The 23,377-nt window shown below is 43.4% G+C and overlaps 1 protein-coding gene across 1 annotated transcript; it reads right to left on the minus strand.

The window, feature by feature from the left end:
* Positions 1 to 11,392: 11,392 nt before the first annotated feature.
* On the minus strand, positions 11,393 to 21,301 carry GLRX (glutaredoxin). The gene is made up of 3 exons (XM_003404724.4): positions 21,021 to 21,301; positions 13,617 to 13,736; positions 11,393 to 11,565 (listed from the first exon to the last, which is right to left on the minus strand). The coding sequence occupies exons 1-2, from the start codon at positions 21,225 to 21,227 to the stop codon at positions 13,623 to 13,625; spliced, it is 321 nt and encodes a 106-aa protein (XP_003404772.1). The 5' UTR covers positions 21,228 to 21,301; the 3' UTR covers positions 11,393 to 11,565; positions 13,617 to 13,622.
* Between the last annotated feature and the right edge of the window lie 2,076 nt (positions 21,302 to 23,377).

The raw sequence follows: 23,377 nt of genomic DNA on the forward strand, positions 1-23,377 counted from the left end.
CTATCTTTACCACTTCATCCCTCCAAACTGGAGATGCCCCTCAGGGAGGCTGTTCCACACCATTCATGCTTTCTTTCCCCTTTCTATATTTCAGCAAACGTCAGAGGTGAATGTTTGTATGCTTTTAGAGTTTTGTGAGGCTGAGGGCATCAGTTTTTAAATTTTACAGAATAAAAGGCTTGGACTCTCAAAATGAGTACAAGGCCTGCAGGCTAGCACATCACATAGCCTAGCATTTCCCAAACTCATCTGACCAGGGAACTCTTTTTTTATATTTGTTGTTGTTTGGTACCATCAAGTCGGTTTTGACCCATAGCAACCCTATGTATAACAGAACGAAACACTGCCTGGTCCTGTGCCATCCTCACAATAGTTGCTATGCTTGAGCCCGTTGTTGCAGCCACCGTGCAGTCTATCTCATTGAGGGTCTTCCTCTTTTTTTTTTTTTTTAGTTTTTATTGTGTTTTCAGTGAAAGTTTACAAATCAAGTCAGTCTCTCACACAAAAACTTACATACACCTTGCTATATACTCCCAAGTGCTCTCCCCCAGTGAGACAGCCCACTCCCTCCCTCCACTCTGTCTTTTCATGTCCATTTCGCCAGCTTCTAACCGCCCCCCACCCACTCATCTCTCCTCTGGGAGGAGATGCCAACATAGTCTCAAGTGTCCACCTGACCTAAGAAGCTCACTCCTCACCAGCATCCCTGTCCAACCCATTTTCCAGTCTAATCCCTGTCTGAAGATTTGGCTTCGGGAATGGTTCCTGTCCTGGGCCAACGAAGGTCTGGGTGCCATGACCACTGGGGTCCTTCTAGCCTGAGTCAGACCATTAAGTCTGGTCTTTTTATGAGAATTTGGGGTCTGCATCCCACTGCTCTCATGCTCCCTCAGGGGTTCTCTGTTGCGTTCCCTGTCAGGGCAGTCATCGATTGTAGCTGGGCACCATCTAGCTCTTTTGGTCTCAGGCTGATGTAGTCTCTGGTTTATGTGGCCTTTTCTGTCTCTTGGGCTTGTAATTACCTTGTGTCCTTGGTGTTCTTCATTCTCCTTTGATCCAGGTAGGTTGAGGCCAATTGATGCATCACAATCATCCTTTTTGAATAAAAGTCACCCTTGCCTGTTTTCACATGGTCCAATGAAATTATTTCTTTGATAAGCAACAAAGTCCTGACTTCAAGAAATTTACAGAACAGTGCAGGACACAAATTAGTAGGCAATTATAAGTGTGCAGTCGAAAGTATAAAGCTAAAGGTAAGCATAAAGAGCCTAAGAACAATGGAGGGATGTCTGACCCAGTCTTAGATAGTTAGGAAAAACTTCCCCAAGATGTTAAAATTTGCTTCTCGAAAGATGGATGGGAGGTGGGGGGGAGGGGGCATTAAAAACGGTGAGTAATGAGCCTGGAGGGGAAGGGCCAGCTCACATATATTAAGTTTGTACTCTATCCTGAGATTAGTGGAGAGACTAAAGCAATTAAAAGGTAGAGGGTGATATAATCAGTTGTGTACTTTTTACTTTGGCTCTGTTGTAGGATGGATGTCAAAACTGGATAGAAAAGGAGCACCTCACCTTGAGGACCAGTTAATTGAATCTCAGTCTTGAAAAGGACCTAGAAATGTAGGGAAAAGCTAAGTGTAAAGCAATTCCGTATAAACAAAACAAAAAACCACTACCCTGACATGGGGGGGTGTTGCGGGTAGGAATAGAGCAAGCAGCATCTCTGAGACTACAGTATTAGGATTCTTATGTCTGGTAGGAGGCTAAGAATGGTATTAATTTCAATCTGTACAATGAGAATGCATCATAGATAAACTTAGATTTAAAGCTTGATCCTTAAATCCTCAATATTAGAAGTATAACTAATAAAAGTTAATCTGGGTATAATTCTAAGACAAATAAGTAATATTGCTTCCAACAGTATGTTGTAAACATGAACCTCTATTACCCCAAGCTTCAAAAAGAAGCTTGTTACCACAGTGCAATAGAATTACACAGTTGGACTTATGTACATGAAGCAAATTTTCAATATGGATTGGGAATTATAAGTCTGTTTTTGTTGCATTGTTTACTTGTTTTTACTTTGCTTCCCCCCGCTCCCCGAGTCTAGGCTGTACCGCTAAGTAGGTGTATGGCTTTGGCCAAGTTAGATGAAATTCGTGGGCCACAAGAGATGAATTTCATTCTTTCTTATAGCTTGACAATCTGACAATAATTGCAATGTCCATTTGCTTCACTGGCAAACTGGTGGTAAGAAATATGAAACATGTGCAAAGGTGATATTTTTGGTTCCACATTAGGGTCGCCCTGAGTAAATTCTGCATTGTCCATTAGCTGTAACTGTATCTAAAATATGGGTCTCAATTAAAAAATTTTTTTAAATTTGGTGTTATTTTGGTGAGGGAGTATTGTAGGTAGTTAGAAATTACTTATTTTTATAGACTGAAGTTTCCAAGTATCAGAAGTATTTGAAAGGAAGCTTTATACAGTAAGTAGTAAATTTTGAATAAAAATAGGGAAAAGGAGAAGTTAGAGGAGGGCTATGGACCAAACTGAAGTACAGAAGCCTTGACAAACTTTTATACCTATTCTCATAATGTCTCCAGTACTTTTAGGCATAGCACAACAAAACAAAACAAAACAAAAAACCCAGAATATATGAACTTAGGATAGGGAAAGAGGAAAGGCCCTTATCAGACACCGTTACCCAACTTGCTTAGAGTAGACTGAGCATAACTCCAAGCAGTTCATAAAGCTTGTATGTCTATGGCTGATACTATTCATCTTTCCTAAAAGTCCCTCATGCCTGCTGAAATGACTTCAAATGCCTTTGACCTAGGAACCTGTTACCTACTGAACTTGCCTTTTATCAAAGGAATAGTAATTCAATCTACATTACCTGAACCAAGGTACTAACCCTGAAGCTTGAAACTGAGAAGTACTCTTTACTGATTCAAATAAACGAACAAAAAATCCAGCACCTTACCAAAAAGGGGGAGGGGCAGCCAATAGCATGTGGAAAATGTTATGTTGTTAGGTGCTGTCGAGTCCGTTCCAACTCATAGCGACCCTAAGTGTGATAGAATGAAACACTGCCGGTCCTGCACCATCCTCACAATTGTTGCTATGTTTGAGCCCATTTTTGCAGCCACTGTGTCAATCTGTCTCATTGAGGGGCTTCCTCTTTTTTGCTGACCCACCACTTTACCAAGCACAATGTCTTTCTCCAGGTACTAGTGGTCTTCCTCTTTTTTGCTGACCCTCTACCAAACATGATGTCCTCCTCCTGATAACATGTCCAAAGTATGTGAGACATAGTCTTGCCATCCTTGCTTCTAAGGGGCATTCTGGCTGTACTTCTTCCAAGACAGATTTGTTCGTTCTTTTGGCAGATTTTTATGTAACATTAATGTACCATGGACCTAGTCTCCTGGGAAACCTACTCTGGGAAACACTAAACTAAGAATCTGTCCATGATGGAGAAATATCAAGTCGTTTCTTGAGGATGTGGCTCAGTGCCCAGAGCCCATGGAGGCTCATCATCATTCTATTAGGCCAGAGAAACACAGGTGGGCCCCCATACCATGAAAAGCAATGAAGGGTGGAGTGGCTTTAAGTGCATGCTCCTGGAAGCCTCTTGGGCTCAAATCCTAGCTCTATCATTTACCAGTTAAGTGGCCTTGGGCAACTTAATCTCTCTGTGCCTTGGTCTCCCTATCTGTAAAATGGAAATGATGATAGTGGTAGCTGTCTCGTAGGGCTACTGTGTGGATTACATGAGTGAAAACATGTACAGAACTTAAGATGTGCTTGGTTCTTAGCAAGTGCTCAATGTCTAGGCACCTGGGTCTCTATTCACCTACCATCATAGTATGCAGGCTCTTTCATTCACCTTATTTTAACCAAAGGGGCAATTATATACATCTTTAAAACCCCTGGGAAACACTGGATGCTATTGTTGTTAGGTGCCGTTGAGTTGGTCCCAACTCATTAATGACCCTACAAACAACAGAACAAAACACTGCCTAGAAACACTGGATGAGACTCATGGATTGAATTGTGTCCCCAAAAATGTCAACTTGGCTAGGCTGTGATTCCCAGTATTGTGTGATTGTCCACCATTTTTTCATCTAATTTGATTTTCCTGTGCGTTGTAAATCCTACCTCTATGGTGTTAATGCGGTAGAATTATCGGTAGTTGTTTGTTGTGTTAATGAGGCAGGACTCAATTTACAAGATTAGATTTTGTCTTAAGTCAATCTCTTTTGAGTTTACCCAGCCCCCTGCATGAAAGATCCAAGTTGACCCCACAAATGCAGTCACTGGATGATTGGAGAGTTCTGTGGAAGAGGGTCACAGGCTGCTTCCATGAAGAGAAGAAGGTGGGTTCCCTCAGACAGGTAAACCAAGGAGGACCCCAGGTTCTTTTCCCCATCTAGAAGGCCCATGCAGGCAGTATCAGGAAGGAGATGGTCCAGGTTTAGGCCACCTTTCAAGGCCAAGTTATCCCCACCCCTGGTGTTAAGGTGTGGCCCAATGTCTGATAGACCGTCCTTAATCTAACCATAGAAATCCCCCTTCCCCTAGATGGGAGGAGAAGCAGTAAAAAGGAGGGATGGAGCAAAAGATGCAAAGTGCTCCCTTAAACATTCTCTGAGCTGGCATAAATAAACCCCCCCCACACCTTTTTAGAAATTTGAGGAGTAAGCGATAAGTTTCCCACTAACATACGTAATCTTTAGCCTGAGAAACTTTTTTTCTTGCGATTTGCTGACCCTGGGGGACCTCAGGGCTATTGAGTGGGTCAGATTATATATGTGTATGTATGTGTCTATGCATATACATAAAAATATTAGGGATAGGAAACAAATTTATACTGGTGGTGTAGTGGTTAAGAGCTATGGCTGCTAACCAAAAGGTCAGCAGTTCGAATCCACCAGTCTCTTCTTGGAAACCCTATGGGGGAGTTCTGCTGTGTCCTATAGGGTCGCTATGAGAATCGACTCGATGGCAACGGGTTTGGTTTTGGTTTATCATTGCTATATGCATGTAATTGCCTATTAAAAATATTCAATTAATTGCTTTTTAAAAAGCATCCTAGAATTTATAGTAGCTGTTGGCCATTATTATTTTCTCAGTCGATGGCCATTATTGTTTTCTCAGTCGATCGCTACAGCACAATCGCTCCATGTGGAGAGGTTGTGGTCTGCCCCGATCTTTTAATATTGAAAAAACAACTTGTAATTTTATATATGAAATACTCCAAGTTTCACAAGGCACATAAGAGAAAAGGAAGAAAGCAGTTGCTGTCTTCTGTCTTGAGAAAACTCAGCTGCATGCACCTAGATGGTTATAGGAAGGGCCTTTGGGTAAGAAATCCAAGGGCACAGCTTACCAGAAAAGTCACCCAGGGACAGGAAATATAAACCTGTGTGTAAATATAGACCTGTGTTTAAGTATCACTTGTGCTTAAAGGAACCAGGCCAGAAATCTTCAATACCTGGCATGATTCAATTCTGTCCCCTTCAAACGTTCAGTATATTTAAGTTTTTTTTTTTTAAAAAAAGCCTGCTATTAATATAAGAAATGGATTTTATGTAAAATATCTCAGAAGCTCAGTTCGTTAAAATATTTTCCAGGATCTGCTAACAATTATGTTGTAGTGAATTAGAGAGCGTTCCTTTCTTTTCTAATCAAATTTCAAGATAATGGCCTGATAATACTCACTGGGGTTATAAATGGTGTGGTCTGAGCCACATAGACCCATTTGTCACCCCTGGCTGTTATTTCCCCTTAAGGGCCATCTGTGGACAGCCCTCAGTTGGGAGGAATGGCTGGTAGGCTTCCTACTTCAGAAGCCAGGTTGGAGGCAAAGAAAAGGTAGTTATTAAAATGAGACATTTGCAGAGGATTGAATTATTTCCTTTGTTAAGTTAAAAGGAGTAGAGCTTTGGCTCTAAATTTTGTTTGGCTATTCTTGCTACTTTTCTCTGCCAACTCCTTGTGTCAAGCTCTCTGTGCTCTTTGGATGACAGTCTTTTCTATTCTTGCATATCACACAGCTCCTCAGCAAGGAGCCGGACAGAAACTAGGAGGTTACATGAGAGTCTGCACACTGACGAGGGAGCTGCCAAGCCTTTTCCCCTGCTTGGCAGCTAGAGTGCTGGCAGCAAGACCCAACCCCCAAGCTGCAAAACTAGAGAAACTGAACAGCTCAAAAGTCCAGGAACTGACTGTTGGGGAATCTCCCAGTGAAATGGTCAGGTCTGTACCTGATCGTTCACTCACTCATTCATTCAAAACTCAGGAGATATTTATCAAGTGCCTACTATGTACCAGGCGCTTTCTTGATGCTGCAGATACAGCAATAAATAAAACAGACACAAATCCCTGGCCTCAAGGAGTTTACATTCTAGGGGTGGAGATAGACAATAAACAAAATTAGTATACATTAGGTGATAAATGCTATAGAAAAAATAAAACAAGGAAGAGAGAGAGGGAATGCTAAGTGGGAGTTTGGGGGGGGGTTAAATTTTAAGTAGGGTAATCAGGGAGGCCTTGCTAAGAAGATGACATTTGAACAGAAACTCTGGTGAAGCCCACAAGTTGGCGAACCCAATTCATGCACACAAATTTTCCAACCAGCCTTTCAGTGCCTCAGTCATAAATATTGACAGAGCCAAATCTTCAGATGTTTAAGGAAGTCTTTTAAATGTAAAACAGAAACAGAAAAAGTAGTAACTCAGAGGAAAAGAGATAATACAGGAATCAGAAGACAACTTTAAAAAAAAACCCCAACTATAATATAGGAGCCTTGGTGGCATACCAGTTAAGTGCTCAGCTGCTAACCAAAAGGTTGGTGGTTCAAACACACTCAGTGGCTCTGAGGGAGAAAGACCTGGCACTCTGCTTCCATAAAGATCACAGCCAAGAAAACCCTATGGAGAACACAACAGAGAACCCCTGAGAGAACAGGAGAGCAGTGGGATGCAGACATCAAATTCTCGTAAAAAGACCAGACTTAATGGTCTGACTGAGACTAGAAGGACCCTGGAGGTCATGGTCCCCAGACGTTCTGTTAGCCCAAGACAGCTTCTTGGATCAAGTAGACACATGAGACTATGTGGGCAGCTCCTGTCTGGAGGGGAGAGGAGAAGGCAGAGGGGGTCAGAAGCTGGCTGAATGGACATGAAAATAGAGGGTGGAGAGAAGGGGCAGGCTGTCTCATTGAGGGAGAGTAACTAGGAGTATATAGCAAGGCATATACAAATTTTTGTATGAGAAACTGACGATTTGTAAACTTTCACTTAAAGCACAATAAAAATTAAAAAAAAGAAAACCCAGTGGAACAGTTCTGCTCTGTCACATGCCATTGATATGAGTCAGAACTGACACAGTGGTATCCAACAACAACAGTTAATATTTTCAGGGAGATATACAACCTATGAAACAAGAAAAAGGAAACAACTGAGAACAAGAAAGAGCTCTTGGAAATAAAAAATATTATAGTTGGAAACAACTTAGTAAAAGTTGAAAAATTACAATAACCTTAGAGATAAGACTTCATCAATGAAACAAAACAGAATGCTGTAAAAAAGGACATTCAGATAATATTAAAGAACTATTGGAAATTAAAAACGTGATAACCTATCCTGTTGCTGTCGAGTTGATTCCGACTCAGTGACCTTATAGGACAGAGTAGAACTGCCCCGTAGAGTTCCAAGGAGCGCCTGGTGGATTCTAACTGCCCACCTTTTGGTTAGTAGCCGCATCTCTTAACCGCTATGCCACCAGAGTTTCCAGGCTAGGAGGGCCAATATCTGATTACTAGGAATTCCAGAAAAAGAACAGAGAAAATGGAGGGGAAGAAATGATCAATAATCCAATAATATTTCCAAGGACAGGAGTTGTCAGGTCAAATGGGCCTTCCAAGTATCCCCAAAATGTATGAAAATAGACCCACACTAAGGTACATCATTAAGATACTTCAGAGCCAAGGGTCAAAAGGAAGATTTTGTAAACTTCCAGTGGGGGCGGGGGGGCGGGGGGGATTGGACAGGGGGGATGGGACAATTCAAACAGGTCATATACAAAGAATGAAGAATCATAATGGCTTCAGACTTCTTAACAGCAATACTGGAGGCAAAAGACAATGAGCAATGCCTTCAAACTTGGGAAGATGATTCCCAACTAGACTCTATACCTAGATGAACTATCAATTGGGTATGATGGTATAATAAAGATCTCTTCTGGCAAGCAAAGTTTCAAAAAGTTTACCTCCCATTCTTTCTCAAAAGCTATAGAGAACATGGTCCTCCAAAACAAGAGAGAAGACTGAAAAAGACACATCTGCTATTTTCCTTCAATATCCATTCTCCCCTTCTTTTGGTACAGAGCTCCCTGAGTTTTAGTTGGGCAAGAGGATTCCTAACCAGAGACAACATTACGTAGCCTCCCCTGCAGCTGAGTGGGGCCACAAGAAGAAGATCTGGCCAAGGGGATGTGAACAGAAGTGGTACATACGACTCCCGGATGGAGCAACGTCACTGCCTCTGGACTGTTACAAGAGATAACACCCTATCATGTTCTTGTCTTTGCTACAGAGGTTTAGCTGGTATTCTAATGTATGTGGGACACAGGAAACAGAAGATCCAGCAAAGGAGAGAGGTCAAAGGAATCTCCAGGAAGACAGTGAAGGGATATCCGAGGAAGAGAGCTGTGTATTGTGTATAAGACATACAGAGTAACCAGTCCAGACCTGATGGAGCAGTGTGACTCCCCATGTTGAGGGCTCTGCAGTTGTACATTTTTAACTTGAGGACAGCATGCCCAAATAAGCCTGAAGCAGATCCTTATCTGTACTTAGCTCATCTCGTGCTAATGACATTTCTTTCTCCATGCCACACACCCAGCCAGTTGAGACTCATTTTACGAACCTGTCCCTTCACCCCCCCTCCAAAAGTGGTGTGCTTTGAGCTACTCCTGAAAGCTAGAAGTGGGCCATGCTGAGCTTAGAAGCAGAAAATGCAGCACAGCCTGCTCCCATTGACCATATTTCTGGAGGATGCCCAGTACCTAGCTCACATTATAGCCTTCCCAACCATGGGGTACCCTGTGTTTCCAAGACTTACTCAGGACCATCCCTCTGACCTCCCCAGAAAGAGGTTCTGGTAAACCCGCTGGGTCTCTGTTCAGCTTAGCTTCTCACAGGATTCTTCATCTAGTTGTGATAATATTGCCCTTGCACAGCTAAGCTGGCGCTTGCTGTTGCTTTTCATAACTAAAATGTATTGTTTAGGGACATTATAGGGAGTAAAACTATAAAAAGCATGAAAATTACAAAAAAAAAAAAAAAGCCAGGGAAGAGGATACACCTGGGGGAGACACATGGGCCAATCAGTACCTCAGAGGCACCCTGTATATAGGTGCTTTATCTCTTAACCTAGGAGGTAGACACATGGGTGTTAAGTAAAATTTATGTACTGTGGTATATACTCTTCTTTATGTCTAATACACTTCACAGTATTTGAAAGTAGGCTTAAATACCCCTGTGAAGCTGATCAATGTGTGGTCAGGAGTGGGGTTTAGGGAGGACTGGAGCAGGAAAGACTTTTAGTGCTGTGGGGCTTTTTAAAGCAAGTACGTGTATTACACTTTGATAAAATCAAACTGCTGTGTTAGAAACTGGGGATACAAAGATGGTTAAGGTTCTTACCTTTGCGTATTTCTAAATCTGGCAAGAGAGCAATACAGATAATTAACTACAATACTACAGTCTTACGAGGCTTATAAAGTACCTGTAACTAGAGCACTTCAGGATTGTAGAAGGAGCACTGATTTTTTTCCCCCTAGTCAAAAAGCAGTGAGAGAAGAGGGGATGTATAGAGAGTATACCTGTAAATCAGGCCTTGAAGAATGAGGAGTTGGAGAGTAGAACAAAGGAGAAGGGCATCTGAGAAGGAGACATGATGAGTAAGGCACACAACTGTGCAAGCACAGGCAAGTGATCCAGGGCGGATCAAGGGCTGTGCAGGCTGCACATTGCACAGGTGGCGGCACTCAGTGTTGTTCAGTGCGTAACCTGCACAATCATCCACAGCAAGCCTGGTTGAAGGGAATGGCTAGAACCTATAAAAGAAAGGAAAGGAAGCCAAAAATATATGAGTATTAGGTGGGAAATGAAAAACTGAAAAAGACTATTATTGAACCCTAAACATAATTCAGTAGGCTACATACTACATTCAAATTATTTTCAAATATTCAAATGGCTTTCAACATTAAATAATATCAACTGTTTGTACTCAATGAGTAACAGCAAAACGTGCCTTTATGATGGCAGGCCACAAACATGAATAAAGCTTGAAATTGGTATATTTCCCACTAATACCATTTTGTAAGGCCTTGAGAATATGGGAAAAAATTTGACAAAGTCATTGACTCATCATTTATGTATACTTCTTTATTAGAAATCAACTATTTGTACTAGAGACCACAGAAGGAAGTTAACTTTGTAATTCTAGAATAGAAAAATTATACTTCACAGTAAGAAATTTTTTCAAGTGTAAAAAAAAAATGGCAAGAAAGATTGAGAATCATTTAAGACAATGTTTCTCAAATTTGGCTCCTTGACTTTTCCCACAAATGTTTCCTTAGGGGCGGGAGCTGCAGGTCTTGGATAATTTTTTAGTTTTGCTGATAACGTACATCAAATTAACATACACTTGTTCAGGATTGCCTGGACAACCATCTTATGTGAGAGTGTCACCACATGATCACAGCACCTACATCTGTGTCTCTGACCTTGGGGCACCCAGTGGAGACCAATAGTGCTCAACTTTTCATGTCGAGTGTCCCCACATTGGGTCCTCAGACCCTGCACAGAATTGTTAAACACTTCCTGTGACATCCGTGAGTCAATTTTGAGAACACTGGTTCAGAGCATGATTCTCAAGGTGGGGAGTGGTAGAGATGGCAAGAGGGAGATGCATTTAGTTTGAAAAAGTACCTTCAAAATGGTTATTGATTTCATAGTACAAACTCCATCAGGTCAAGATCAGAGAAATAATTTTAGCTCATGGGCAGTTACAGAAGACCAAGTATAGACTCATCCTGGGGGGCCAGGAGTAAACGTGATTAAAAACACTGGTTTTAGAGGTAGAGGAGTACCGGCACATGGAGACACACTGTAGGAAAAACATACCAAAAAGGGAGAACACCATTCGGTCAGTGAGTGAATCCTAAGCCAGAACTTGATCTGGTCTTTTGGAACCCAAAAGGCCAACCCAGAGGAAACCTAAGACCATACATTAACCTTTTTGGCCCTGTTTTTGGGGCAAGTTGGTCTACTTTTTAATAAATGATCCAAAAGAAAAAAGCAGTTTTTGCCAAATATCTTCCTCCTCCCTCCCTCCCCGTTTTTTTTTTTTTTTTTTGGTTAAGGTATTTCAGATTTTTAAGTAAACAGTTGCTGTAGCCAGGAAAGAACAGTCCCAGATCCATCCACCAGGAAATTCTGTCATCATTTGTGATGCCATCCAGCTCCCGAGGAGACATCAGCCTGGGGGCTCTGCCAGGAAAGAAACAAAGAATTGGATTTTCTTAGAAAAGCAGATTCCCCCCATTTCCTTTTCATTACTAGACCAGTTACTCTTGCTATTTAAACACATTTATTACATGTGGCCTTGAGATGTAGTTGGTGGCAAAATACTGATAGCATATAATGCTGAAGGGAAAAAACAAACAGACCCAGTTGCTGTGGAGTTGGTTTTCACTCATGGCAACCCCATGTGTATCAGAGTGGAACTGTGCTCCATAGGGTTTTCAATGGCTGATTTTTGGGAAGCAGGTCTCCAGACCTGTCTTCCGAGGTACCTCTGGATGGACTCAAGCCTCCAACCTTTCAGTGAGCAGCCAAGCGTTTTAACTGTTTACACCACCCAGGGATTCCACTGAAGGAAAAGGCCTCGTGAATGTAGGCAACTCCAGCACCCGCCTTTTCCTGGAAAAAGATCACTTTCCTGGGATGATAGGAAATACCATTTCCTCAACTACCACTTGTAAACTAAACCTAAATTGCTAAAAGTGGCCCAGAATAGGGACATTTGACACAACAGCAAATTGGATTTTGAGTGCTTTAGTGCATTGTGTGATCCCAGAAAGCTAACCCAAACAGACTGTCTGCCTGCTGTGACAATGTTGTAGAATTGTGGTTGGAAGGTTTATAATATTGACTTTATTTCAGAGACTCAGTTGTATTTTTTTTTTCCCGGATTTTTTTAAACTTCCGTTACTATTCTGAGTAAAAAAATAAACCAAACCTGTTGCCATCAAGTCAATTCCGACTCATACTCATTGCCCAAAGGGTAAGTTAATATTATTAGGCAATAAATATTGGGCAATAGATACCCCTTTAAAGAATGTTTTGATTAAAGAACCATAAATTTATTCCTTAACTAAAGAAACCCTTGAATCTCTCTGCATATGATGTCAGTGGAATCGGCCTATTTAGAAGCCAGCTGGCGCTATCAATACTGGAGAGCCGGGGTGTGGAGGAAGACATTAGACCCCAATTCTGTCTCGGTTTCTTCCTAAAGCGTCTATCATCTGACAGTTTCCATTCAGCCAACGGATCTCCTTTAGTTTAATAATTTTAGACAACTTTGTTTTAGCATTTGGGAAGCCAGTTAGATTGAGTTGATTGCCATGTGGACACAGGTAAAGCAGAAGTACCTTTATTTTTCATTGCACTTAAAATGAATCCATATTTCTTACCATGGACTAGAAGGCCTGTGTGCTCTGGTCTCTGCCTACTTTTCTTACCATCCTTCAGCTTCACTGTACTTCATCTGCTCTTGCTTTCTTTCTGTTCCTTGAAGATCCCACACTTCTGTCACCTCAGGCCTTTGTACTTGCCCTTCCCTCTGCCTGAAAAGTATTCTGCTTAATATTTACCTGGCTACCTCCTTGTCTATCAGGTCTCAGCTCAACTAGCTGAGAAAGGCCCTCCCTCATCATCTTAGCTAAATTTGCTCTTCTATTCCTTCCATGTTCTATCCCATTATTCTATTTATTTTTTCAGGAACTATTTGCTACTTGTTTTTGATCCATCTACCTCTCTAGAATATAAATTCCAAGGTTTATTGTTTTGTTTTTTCTCATTACTATATTCCCAGTGCCAGGTATACAGTAGGTGCCCAATAGATATTTGTTAAATGAAAGTTGAGGGAAAGAACTTCTCCCACTGACACAATTAATCCCTTTGTAGAATGTGAAATTCATAAATGATCAATGTCACACTTTCCTAGCCAGAATACCTTCAAGGAGTATAATAAAACATGGCAGTAGAATTTCATCGTCTCCCGGTATTCTGGACCCTGTGTCCCGCCTATTACCTACCTAGCCTATCCATTGCCGTCAAGTCTATTCTAACTCGTAGTGACCCTGTAGGACAGGGTAGAACTGCCCCCATAGGGCTTCCAAGGCTGTAATGTTTACAAAAGCAGACTGCCACATCTTTCTCTCACGCAGCAGCTAGTGTGTTCAAACCGCCAACCTGTCGGTTAGCAGCCGGGCACATAACCACTGTACCAGCAGGGCTCCTTACCACCTGTTACTCACCTGTAATTATTCTAGAACCCCCATATCTGCTAGCTGCTTCGACAACTCTCCACTCTGTTGCAAAGCTATCAGATCAGAGCATCCACCAATACAATCTTTACCCATAAAAACTCGAGGCACCTAGAAAAGCAAATAAACCAGGACATTTAAGGAACTTAATTATATTAGTAGATTAGAAAGAGCGATTCCCTGCCCTCCCCCAGGGGCCCTATTACTCTTGGGCTAGGCTCCCTGTGTAAGGACAAAAGAGCTGGCCAAAGGAAAGGGCATGGGAAACCCAAAAAAGGAGTGCGGAAGGGACCACAACTTCAGGATGGATTCCTTCCCTCCTTTACTGGGTCAGACACTGCTAGTAGAAAGAATATTTTATCCTTCCTCAAATGTTTTCTGTGATCCATAGCTTTCAAATCACTTTACAACCTCCTCATGTTTACCCTTTCAGAACAAATATTCTTACTGTTTTAAGAGTAAAATTATTCATTGAAGAATGTTTTTAAGCTAGGCTATTTTTCAAATTGAGTGTACTGTGCATGAGATTGGCCCAGCTTGTCAAAGTGATTTAAAAATTTCACTCTAGAAGGACAAGTGTCAGGAAAAGAATTGTGGTTAGCTGCAGGTCTACTGCCCTGATTGAATTCTGGTTTCTCGGCAGCTGTGACCACACCTGAGCTCTTAAGCTGAGCCACCAAAAAAAAAAAAAACCATTGAGTCTCTTCCAACTCATAGCAGCCCTATAGGACAAAGTAGAACCACCCCATAGGATTTCCAAAGAGTGACTGTTGGATTCGAACTGCCAACTTTTTGGTTAGCAGCCAAGCTCTTAACCACTGTGCTACCAGGGCCACAGTAACCAGGAATTCTTTTCTAAACACAATTGGAAAAGAAATTATATTAGGTCCCTGTCCCTGAGTTTTAAGTTTGCAGTTTATTATAGTCATCTCTCTCAGTTGTTAAAACACAGGTGAGCTCTGTCCTTAACCAGGGCAAAGGGCGGTGGTATCTGAATCTTGTTCCTTAATCCCTGGTTCATCATAAGGTGTTTAAATGCTACAGCTGTGGGACCAAGGACATTCATCTACCCTGCCTTCACACCTGGCAAGGCAAGCCAGACTGATGTATCATTACGCCTGGTACGTGGGTTCATCTCCAGCCACACTCAACCCTCCCTCCCTGCTGCTAGGTGCAGGCACATCCCAAAATCCCAGAGGGCTTTTAGAATACTGAGGGAGGAGGGAGTCCGTTCACTGCAGCCCAAACAATTTTAGGTCCACGGTGTTACACAAATGCTGATAAGCAGTGAAGAAATAAACACAATATAGATCACCTGACTAATCAGAAGCAAGCAGGCCCTCACCACCAACGCTAGGAACATACCAACTAGGAACACATCAGAAGGGGTGGAAGAGACGAGAGGCAGAAAGCAGTAAGACCATTTTCAATGCTTTTGATTTTCCTCAGAAGGCTTAATAATTCAAGTCAATTTTTTAGAGAATGGGAGAGGAGAGAAAAAGGGCTGAATTGTTGCAAATAAATTTTTATAATATTTTATTAAGAAAGAACCCCTGGTGGAAACGGGCTTTAAAATAAAGGCCAAAAATTAAAGAAACCTGGCACCAAATTCCCCTGGCTATTTCCTGTGCCCAGAGAGCAGGAAAGAACACCCAGGACTCAGTTCTGAAGCTGGCAGTGCCACTTATGGGCAGTGTGTGTGCCTGGAAATGTCACGTTTAGTCACAGTTAGGCTGCCTACACCACCTGCACTGGGTGGGAGTCTTTGCAACCACTGCTTTTATCAACTTAAAGCTGCAGAAAGAGGAGGTTAAGAAACCTGGATTTTCCTCTGAACCTTGACCCTTGTTTCAAAAGAAAAGAAAGTCCCCCTCTCCCAGATTGTTGGGGGCTGTCAGCATCTGTCTTCCCAGAAAGACTTGGCTCTGGGCAGCTGTAACAGGAAGCAGAACAGAGTCTTAATGTTAATTATATAGCATGGCTCCTTCTGTGGAAGTCAGTGCCTAATTAAATAAAAATCATCTGAGCTTAAACAAGTGATTTATTCACTCCCAAACTTTCATATTTTCCAAAATTGAGCAACTGTCACTACTGCTAAGACTTGCCACTTTACCTTTGACCATGTGTGGTCGGTTCACACCTGAGTTTGAATTAAGGTGTGAGGATGCCCTGAGGGGCAGCATCCTCTCCCTAGTCAGTGGTTCTCAAATTTGAACATGCATCAGAATCACCTGAGGGCCTGTTAACACATAGACTTCTGCCCCCTCCCCCAATCTCCTAGAAGGGTTGGGGCCCAAGAATTGTGCAATTCTATTTAGTTCCCAGGTGATGCTGAAGGTGCTGGTTAAAGGGATCATGATTGCCAACCGCAGGTTAAACTACTGTCATTGGGTGCCATGGAGTCGATTTCAACTCATAGCAACCCTATATGACAGAGTAGAACTGCCCCATAAGTTTTTCTTTGCTGTGATCTTTACAGAAGCAGATCACCAGTTCTTTCTCCTACGGAAGCACTGAGGGGACTTGGACTGCCAACCTTTGTGTTAGCAGCTGAGCGTTTAACTGTTGCGCCACCAGGGCTCCTTGATTTAGCTTGAACAGCCATTTATTCCTCCCAGGATAGCTGAGGCTTTGAAAACCTACAGTCTGACAGCTGCCCCCAGGTGCCTGAGCCAGGCCCTGAAACAGACTAGGCCATCTCCAGGGCAGAGTTTTGTGCACACCATGTGGCAGAGAAGCTGGCTTGCCTGAGGGATGAGAGGTCCCTCTGCCTTCAGAGCCACCTTCTAGGCTGGGAACAGCAAAACCACCTTAGAGCACAGGGGTTACTGTCACCCTTCCAGGGAGCTGAACCACAAGCTGTGCAGGACAGCGTGGGTGCTGTTTTGAAACAGGAAGCACAAAGGTCCTGTTGATTCAGCTGGAAGGAGAAATACACCCTCCACTGCCCCCCACCTGCAGAGGAACTTGAAAGCCTGTTACTGTTGGTGAGAGGAAAAAGAACTGCTAGCATAAACACAAGCTGGGTAACATTGGGGCCTTAGTCTCCTGGGCTAGGTTTCTCCAGGCCCCAGCCTCAGCTAGGCAAGATCTTCAGCACTCCGGAGTTACTCAGATGCAGCTACCCAAGGCTAGTTCCCAACACTTCTCACTGCCGCCTTGGCTACTCCCCTGGTACAAGCTACTGTTATTTCTCAGCTGGATTACTGCTGTAGCCTCCATTATCTCCCAACTGCCAGCCTCACCCTGGCCCTCTAGCAAAACCACTTTAAAGCACATGGGAAACAGGAAATACAGAGCCCCTGTTGATTCAGCTGGAGGGAGAAGAAATATACCCTTTACTGCCCCCCAGCCCCGACAGGTACCTGAGAGCCTGTTACTGTCAGTGAGAGCAAAGAGAACTGCCCCACAAACACAAGTTGTCTTTCTCCCCACAGCCACCAAAACCAAAAAACCAAACCCATTGCCATCGAGCCGATTCCATCTTATAGTGACCCTATAGGACAGGGTAGAACTGCCCCATAGGATTTCCAAGGAGTGCCTGGTAGATTCGAACTGCTGACCTTTTGGTTAGCAGCTGTAGCTCTTAGCCACTATGCCACCAGGGTTTAACACAGCCACCAGAGTGACCCTTTTAAACATAAGTCAGATCAGGTCACTCCTCAAAACCTTTTGATGGCACCTCATCTTGTATGAGTACAAGCCAAAGTTCTTACAATAGCTTTAAAGGCCTTTCCCAATTTACCCCCATTACTTCTCAGGCCTCATCTCCTCCTACTCTCCCCACTATCTTACAATGCTGCAGCCATACCGACCTCCTTACTATTCTGTGAACCTGCTAGGCACACTTCTACCACAGGGCCTTTGCACTTGCTGTTACCACTACCCCCAGATTCCTGCATGCCTTGTTCCTTCACCTCCTTTATAGATCTACTCAAGTGTTGCCTTCTTAGTGAGGACCCGATGGCTGCATTTATAATTTCACCCTGCTGCCTACCCCCTTACCTGCCCCCTCTCCTACTTAATTTTTCTCCTTAGCACAATATTGCTTACCAGCTTTCAACACAACTGTTTTATTTATTGTTTATCTCCCCCAGTAGAATGAAAGTTCCATGAAGGCAGGTGTTTTTGTCTGTTTTCTTCACTGCTGTGTTCCCAGTGTCCAGAGGAGTGCCTGGTACATGTTGTTGTTGGGTGCCGTCAAGTAGATTCTGGCTCATAGTGACCCCATGTGACAGAATAGAACTGCCCCGTAGGTTTTTTTTTTTTTTTTTTGGCTATAATCTTTACAGAAGCAGATCACCAGATCTACCATGGAGCTGCTGGGTAGGTTCAAATTGCCAACCTTTCAGTTGTCAGTTGAGTGCTTAACTGTTGCACCACCCAGGCTCCTTCCTGTACATACCCACTGCCACTGAGTTGATTCCTACTCATAGCGATCCTGTAGGACAGTGTAGAATTGCCCCATATGGTTTTCTAGGCTATAAATCTTTACCAAAAAGTAGACTGCCACATCCTTCTTGCTTGGAGAGGCTTGTGGGTTAGAACTGCCAAACTTTGGGTTAGCAGCCAAGTGCTTAACCACTGCACCACCAGGGCTTTTTACATAGTTGTTAGGTGCCATCGAGTTAGCTCTAATTAAGTAACCCTATGTATAACAGAACGAAACACTGCCTGGTCCTGCGCCATCCTCACAATCGTTATGCTTGAGCCCATGGTTGCAGCCACCATGTCAATTCGTCTCGTCCAGGGTCTTCCTCTTTTTCACTAATCCTGTACTTTACCCAGTGTGATGTCTTTCTTGAGGGACTGGTCCGTCCGGATAACATGTCCAAAGTACGTGAGATGAAGTCTTGCCATCCTCACTTCTAAGGAGCGTTCTGGCTGTACTTCTTCCAAGACAGATCTGTTCATTCTTCTGGCAGTCTATGGTATATTCAATATTCTTCATCAACACTAGAATTCAAACGCATCAATTCTTCTTCAGTCTTTTGTGCGTATGAGAAGATTGAAAATACCATGTCTTGGGTCAGGGGCACCTTAGTGCTCAAGGTGACATCTTTGCTTTTTAACACCTTAAAGAGTTTTAGCACTTTGCAAATTTGCCCAAAGCAATATGTCATTAGATTTCTTGATACTGCTTCCATGGGTGTTGACTGTGGATCCAAGTAAAATGAAATCCTTGACTTCAGTCTTTCCTCTGTTTATCGTGGTGTTGCTTATTGGTCCAGTTGTGAGGATTTTTGTTTTATGTTGAGATATAATCCATACTGACAGCTGTAGTCTTTGATCTTCATCAGTAAGTGCTTCAAGTATTCTTCACTTTCAGCAAGCAAGGTTGTGTCATCTGCATATCTCAGGTTGTTAATGAGTCTTCTTCCAATCCTGATACCACGTTCCAGCTTCTCAAATTATTTCCAGCATACAGACTGAATAAGTATGGCGAAAAGATAAACTCTGACGCGCACCTTTCCTTTTTTTAAACCAATTGTATCCCCTTGTTCTGTTGGCATGACTGCCTCTTGGTCTATGTACAGGTTCCACATAAGCATAATTAAGTGTTCTGGAATTCCCATTCTTTGCAATGTTACCCGTAATTTGTTATGGTTCACACAGTTGAGTGCCTTTGCATAGTCGATAGAAACACAGGTAAAGATCTTACCCTGCATAGTCCTTACGTAAAAACCAACAAAAAACAAACCTGCTGCTGTTGAGTAGATCCCGACTCATAGCGACCCTATAGGACAGAGAAGAACTGCCCTATAGGTTTCCAAAGAGCAGCTGGTGGATTCAAACTGCCGACCTTTTGGTTAGCAGCTGAGCTCTTAACCACTGCACCACCAGGGCTCCAGTCCTTACACAGTAAAACCGTTGCCGTTGTGTCAATTCCAACTCACAACGACAATAGTAGGTGCTTAAAAATATTTGTTGAATATTTGCTTAAGAACAGAATGCTGCCAAAATGCTGCCAGGCTGACAGCAGTGGCTCCCAAACTTTGTTGCAAATTAGAATCACCTGAGGATCTTTAAAAATGGCTGATGCTTAGCTCCTGCCTCCTGCCATTCTAATTTAATTGGTTTGGGGTGTGACTTGGGCATCAGATTTTTTTTCAATGTTCCCCAGGTGATTCTAATGTGCCTTGGAAGTTTGAGAACCACCAGCTGAGAGGGCCCCATGGATGCAAGCCACAAGGGGGCCATGGCAGTAACTGCACTGCTTGTTCTCTCTCAGGACCTGGCTTAGGCAGTAGGAGCCTCCTTGTCCCTGTGTCCTCTGGTCCAGGACCTAGCAGAGACTAAAGCTTTCAGTTCACAACTGGGGCTCTTGCAGCAATAAGGTAACACATTTAGACCCACTCTATACCAAAAAGCTGACTTATGGATTAGGAAGGAGAGAAGCAACCTCCAAGGCGTTAATACTCAGAACCTAGAGAAAACCCTAAGGTTTAGTCAAACTAAAACAGAAACAGGGTATGTGCGTCTGCAAACACTATGTTCTAGAATGTCGATCTTGAAAGGGAATGTAGGTTCGCCCCACTAATTACCAGAACAGATTCAGGTGACTGGCTGACTGGGCCACCCACCAGAAACCATGAGCTCTGATGAAGAGGAAGTCTTTTCTGATTCTGATAGAGGAGAAAAAAGTTCTTAGGCGGCCCCATGGGCCACTCGTAGCAAAAAGCCCATAGGTTACCTGCTCTTATCTGAACCTGCAGCCTAGGTCCCCAAGGATCACACGGCAAGCCACAGTGTCAGGCCAGAACCCAGAGTGCCCCTTCCCACTATGACAGGCCTAGAAACACCCCATAATTAAGCAAGGGGCAAATAATGGCCATTTGATTTTCTTCCAGTGGGAAGAGTTAGGCAAGATAAGAATGAACATATTAGGTTATGGTTAAAGGAAGCCTGGAGGAAAACTGAAGGTCAGCAAGTCTGACTCCGCTGTGTAAACACAGAAGGAACTGGCACATGACTCCTTGGTTGAGAAGCGGAAGTGTACAGACCACTGCAGGCCCTTCCACCCCCACCTCCCACCCCTAGCCCCGCAAGCTGAGGAACTGTCATTTCTCGGCAGTGCTTGAACAAGGGCTCCAGATAATTCCCACGATGACTCCTGACAAGCTGCGGGGTCCACTGGCCCTGGGCACACAGGACACATCAGCTGCGCCCTCCTCTGATGTGTGAGGGATACTAGCTACAGCCCAGCTGCCCCTTCAAGAGAGCAGTGTCTTCTCTCAGATGCCCTACTCCACTGTGCACAGCCCTCCTGACCCCTGGAGTGATGGAGCCCTAGCCTTGTCCTAGAGAGAGCCACAGGCGTCCCCGTTCACAACCCTGACAAGAAAACGGAACCTGGAGCCTTGTCCCTGTCTTTTCAAAGAGCCCCAGACTTACTGTTCTTGCTCCTGTGAGCTGTTGGAGATAATCCTGAATTGCGCTCATGACGCTGGTGGCTGTGATATCGACAAATTCCAAAAGCCCTTGTTTGAAAGGCAATTCGGAGAGGATCTGTTGGGTCTTTCTGCAGTAGGGGCAGGTGGGCTTGATGAACACAACCACCTTCCCGGGGTGGATTTTGCTGTTCACAAACTCTTGAGCCATGCTGACAAGCTGCTATCTCCCCAGAAGGGCTCCTCAATTGCAGAGTGTAAACCTGCAGCCCAGACAGCTGGCTTTCCTTTAAAGGAACCTCCCTGGAGGAGGAGTTTGCTTGGTAGCGTGCTTGATTTTAAAGGGACAGCCCCAAAGTCATTCCAGTCTGGTGTGATTCACTAGGTGAACATGCAATGAATGCATGTTTCCTATTTAATCACCAACAGCTCTGCCCTGGGTGTCGGTGCTATTATCAGACCTGACCTTTGGCAGAGGTTAGAATCAACTCAACTTCTGGAGAAGCATAAAGTGCACAGACCAGACTCAGGAGGGGGCTGAGGAAAGAACCCAAAAAACCAAACCCGGTGCCATCAAGTTGTTTCTGACTCATAAAACCCACCCATGCTGTGGAGTCAATTCTGACTCATAGCGACCCTATAGGACAGAGTAGAACTGCCCCATAGGATTTCCAAGGAGCGGCTGGTGGATTTGAACTGCCCACCTTTTGGTTAGCAGCCGCGCTGTTAACCACAAAGAAAATAGTAATATTAAAAAGGTCAGGTCTGGCAATATTGAGCTTGCATTCTTTGTGGTAGCAGCTGGAGCTGAGTAGCCAGTGTTCCCTTTGGACAGGGCAGACAGGTCCAGTTTGCTATGGGCCCCACCCACCTGGCTGGCCTTTGGCTTTGAGATACCTGCTTCACCCCATAACCATTTCAGTTTACAATGCTTGAACAGGAGTTTTGTATGGAAGCAAATTCCAACACAACCCCTCTGTTATCGCCGTTTGTGAGTGGAAGTAGTGTAATAACTTGGCTATCATGTTCAACTTTTTTCTTACCTTCTCAAAATCACATTATGCTTTTTTTTTTTTTTTAAATAGGACAAGAAGCAGGGGCTGTAGGGCTAGAAAATCTGATGTTCTTCCCTATGGTGCCCATTTTCCCTAAAGGTGGAGCAAGTTGTCTCTTCTTAGGCCTGATCCTCACCGTTCCTGTGTGGGGTAAGTCAGATGAATAATCAAATCAAGGAAAAACCATCTCCTTTAAAGGTAAATCATCTATTTTTCCCCATGAAATTTTACCTTGAAACTGGAGTATCTTCGGAGAGGTGGGGCAGGGCCAGAGCTGGACACCGCCATTGACATATCGGTGGAATCCCAAGCGTGATGTGATTTCAAGGTCAAAAAATTGATCCCAGGAGCAGCTTTTTACTCTTGATTCTAAGTGTTACTAAAATTAAAATAGCAATACGGGAAACCCAGAATCTGAGTCACAGAGAGAGAACTAAGTGAGAGCTCTGTCAACCAAAAGAATGTGTCAGGGCTGAGAAACTGGAGGCAACTTGTTAGGGATTGTGGCTACTTGACCCAGAGCTTCACTTGCCTCCTGAATAACCCAGGGGCAGTATCTGTGTCTCCTCTCTCCTTTTTGTTCCTTTAGCTCAGACTCCTGTAGCTAGTTTCCTCACTGACCACAGGGGTGCCCACTTGTGTTAACATGGCCCGTTGTTAGAAGATAGCAAGACTTCAACTTGCTTACTTTGGACATGTCATTAGGAAAGGCCAGTTGCTAGAAAAGAATATCACATTTGGTAAAGGAGAGGGTCAGTGAAAACAAAGGAAGCCCTTGATAAGATGGATTGATACAACAACCAAAACAATGGACTCAAATACCAACGATCATAAAAATGGCACAGGACCAGGCAAGTTTTTGTTCTGTTATACATAAGGTAACCATGACTTGGAGCTGACTTGATGGCAACTAACAATACAACAATAACAACATGCTTCATCAGCATACCTAGTACCTGGCTATTCCCCCAGAGCCTTTTTTTTTATTAGGGTCTGGCATTAGCCTCTCCCTCTCTTTTGGCTCTTTCCCCTCAATACGTAGCTATGTTCAAGTCTCTCCCATGTTAAAAACCACCACCACTACCCCCACCATCACCACCATCTTTCACCTCCTTTGATCTTGCTTTCCTGCCTCTGTCCTTTCCTTAACAGCCATGCATCATAAAACCTGCTGTTATCTTTGCTATCTGTACTTTACCCAATTCCTTGTCTCATTGCAGTCTGAACTCAGTATCTACAATTCTGCTGAAACTCCTTTGGGCAACATCAGCCATGCTAAATCTAAACTGCTAAATCACATTGTAAC

This window comes from Loxodonta africana, chromosome 2 (genome assembly GCF_030014295.1).
Source record: "Loxodonta africana isolate mLoxAfr1 chromosome 2, mLoxAfr1.hap2, whole genome shotgun sequence".
NCBI lineage: Eukaryota > Metazoa > Chordata > Mammalia > Proboscidea > Elephantidae > Loxodonta > Loxodonta africana.

What these genes read in the sequence shown, in the direction of transcription:
- GLRX (XM_003404724.4), bottom strand. Translation starts at nt 21,227, where the DNA reads ATGGCTCAAGAGTTTGTGAACAGCAAAATCCACCCCGGGAAGGTGGTT. An exon ending in AGCTCACAGGAGCAAGAACA is followed by an intron (nt 13,737 to 21,020) that starts GTAAGTCTGGGG and finishes TTGCTTTTCTAG; the next exon opens with GTGCCTCGAGTTTTTATGGG.